Genomic DNA, 2,784 nt, shown 5'->3' on the forward strand with positions numbered 1-2,784 from the left:
GAAGATGCGACGCGCCATCAAGAAGATCCAGCTGTTGAAGGCTGGGTTGGCGGCGGCGCAGCAGACGCTGAGGAGCTCGACCCGGAAGGGGCGAGCAAAGTCCGGGGGGCATCGGCGCCCCCGGCCACTGCTGAAGTGGAGTCGGCATCGGCCGGCCCCCAAGCCGAGAAGGAGGCGGCCCAGGTGCTGGGCCAACTGTGCGGGGGAGGTAATGCCCCCGCGCACCAGCTCTGGGACTCCGACGGCCGCGCCGCTGAAGCTGAAGTTCCTGCTGCGTCGTAGCAGTGGGTAAGTTTCCCATGCTTTATCATGTTCTTTCTAGTTTTATGTTCCCTAGAGATGTTCTTAGCACCCTTGTCATTGGTGTAAGAGGGCGTCGCTCAGCGGCACCAAGAGGAAGGCGGACGAGTCGTCCAATGAGGGCGGCTCCAGTGATGCCGCGAAGTTGGCCTCGCCGCGGGCAGGTCCGACGAAGAGCCGTGCCTGCCGCAAGGAGGAGGAGAAGGAGGAGGAGGAGAAGGTGGTGGTGGAGGCCAGCAACAGGCTCTCCCCCCTCTCCCCGCGACGTGGAGATGCAGGATCCGCCCCGCGACGAAGGGGCGGCGGACGTTGAGGTCAGGTCCCTCGAGGTCCCGCCCATCAAGGTGGTCAGGACCACGGAGGTCCCAGCCATCGAGGCAGAGAGGACTTGGGCCGAGCCCACCGAGGGGGTCAGGCCCCCGCCGGCGAAGGAGGAGGCAGAGGAGGGCGAGTCGCTCGGCAGCCACATGGTCGAGTACGCCAAGCTGACCCATGAATGGGTTGAGGTGAGTCTCCTGCCTCGCTCTTTTTATGAGGCCGACTTGTTCTTGCAGGCTTTGTTTTGTGACACGTAGTTGTTCTTCAGGCTCTGGTGGAGCTATCAGAGCAGACCGCCCAGGAGCTGGCCGAGGGGAGCACCACCATCAGTCGGGTGGCAGGGCTTGAGGCCAGGGTGGCCGAGCTGGAGGCACGGGACCGCCAGTTGGAGGCCGACAAGGTGAAGGCCGAGGATGCTCTATGCAAGGAGAAGCGCGGTAAGGAGTCGGATCGATGTCTACCGAGTCCTTTTCACACTGTTTTGTCTCTGACTTGCTTTTTGTTTAGAGCTGGAGGCCTACACCAAGGCCAACGAAGTGCTGCAGAAGTTCCGGGATGTGGTTGAGGCGCGGGATGCCGCCACAGAGGAGAAGCTTCGCCTGGAGCAGTAGGCTCGGCGTGGTACGGTCCGGAAATCATACTGCTATGTGCTTTCTGTCGTTTTCTTTGGCTTGGGATGACCCTGTCGGGTGCTTTTTGCAGAAGCGGAGGAACAAACGGTACAGGGCCGGGCGACACTGGATCGCCTGAGCAGGCCGCTGGAGGCATTGCTTGGGGCGTTCGAGCCTGAGGGCGTGGCGGCTACCGAGAGCCTGTCTGAGAGGCTGGAGGTCTCCCGCGGCCGACTAGAGGCCTTCATCCGGGGAGCTGCCAAGGATGTCGTGCAGCATACCCTGGGTCTGGTGAAGACCCACCTCCCGGAAGCGGATCTGAACCCGGTGGGAGACGGCGTCCCCGAAGACTGCTCTGATGCAGAATGGGAGGCCAACCACGCCACCGTCCTGGAGATCGCTGAGCGCATCATGGCCGAGCTGTAGGCTGCCAGTCTCCAGGAGTTTGTTTTGTTTATTTTGCTGCAAGGAAAGTTGGTCAGAGTGGACCAGCTATAAATAATATTTATGTAAATAATGTTTTAATATTATTTGATGTTAATGTTATGCCCACAGTCCGAGATCTTTTCTGAATTTGCCGAGTAGGTGGAAAGCGATCTTTGAGCCCTTTTGATGGCACTTGAGAGCGGATCATCAATGTGTGCAGTTAGTTAGGGTGACACAGAGTGGTTCCTGGACGTACTCGGCTGTGTTCAGTAAAGGCGAACCGGGTTGTTCCTGTCCGACTGGTCGGATTCCGAGTGGGGGGCTGGCTAGGTGGCCGAGCCGCAACCCCCGAGCGTGTTGAAAACGACTCGGTGAAGAACGAAAATAAGTAGAGTGCGACATGTAAAATGCAACAAACTTTATTGAATGGGTAGATGGGTACATAGCTTTGCATTTTCTACGCTTCTACGGATAGAAGCAGCGCAGGTGCTCGATATTCCATGGGTTGCCCACGCCTGTTCCGTCTGGCCTCTGTAGGTGGTAGGTTCCGGGAACCACTATCCCACTGACTACAACGGGACCTTCCCACGGGGAAGACAACTTGTGAACGCCGGTGGTCGACTAGATTCGTCGCAGAACCAGGTCACCGACGTTGAAGTCACGCTCGTGGACATTGCGATCATGATAGCGCCAGGGCTACTGCTTATATCTTGCATGCTGAGTGGAGGCCGTCAGGCGGTGCTCCTCTTCCGAGTCGATGTCGGTGCAGTCGCTTCGGCTTCGTTCTCGTCGTAGTTCTGGATGCGCGGAGCTCCAAAAGCTATGTCCGATGGCAAGACTGCTTCATAACCGTACACCATGAACAATGGCGAATAACCGGTGGCCCGGCTTCTCTGAGTGCGGAGTCCCCAAACTACTCTGGGTAGTTCTTGGAGTCACTTTGTACCATACTTTTCGACCGGGTCGAAAATTCTGGCTTTGAGCCCCTGGAGGATCAAGCCGTTGGCCCTTTCAACTTGGCCATTGCACCTGGGGTGCGCCACAGAGACATAGTAGACATCGATGCAGTTTTTTTGGCAGTAGTCCCAGAACTCGGAGCCCGTGAATGAAGTACCCAGATCTGTGATGA

The 2,784-nt window shown here is 57.9% G+C and overlaps 1 protein-coding gene across 1 annotated transcript; it reads left to right on the forward strand.

Moving 5' to 3' along the window:
- The first annotated feature begins 531 nt into the window (after nucleotides 1–531).
- On the forward strand, nucleotides 532–1,342 carry LOC120671115. The gene is made up of 2 exons (XM_039951358.1): nucleotides 532–806; nucleotides 887–1,342. The coding sequence occupies exons 1-2, from the start codon at nucleotides 573–575 to the stop codon at nucleotides 1,181–1,183; spliced, it is 531 nt and encodes a 176-aa protein (XP_039807292.1). The 5' UTR covers nucleotides 532–572; the 3' UTR covers nucleotides 1,184–1,342.
- Nucleotides 1,343–2,784: the final 1,442 nt, after the last annotated feature.

Source organism: Panicum virgatum, chromosome 4N, assembly GCF_016808335.1.
Source record: "Panicum virgatum strain AP13 chromosome 4N, P.virgatum_v5, whole genome shotgun sequence".
Taxonomy (NCBI): Eukaryota; Viridiplantae; Streptophyta; class Magnoliopsida; order Poales; family Poaceae; genus Panicum; species Panicum virgatum.

What these genes read in the sequence shown, in the direction of transcription:
- LOC120671115 (XM_039951358.1), top strand. Translation starts at nt 573, where the DNA reads ATGCAGGATCCGCCCCGCGACGAAGGGGCGGCGGACGTTGAGGTCAGG. An exon ending in TGACCCATGAATGGGTTGAG is followed by an intron (nt 807 to 886) that starts GTGAGTCTCCTG and finishes GTTGTTCTTCAG; the next exon opens with GCTCTGGTGGAGCTATCAGA.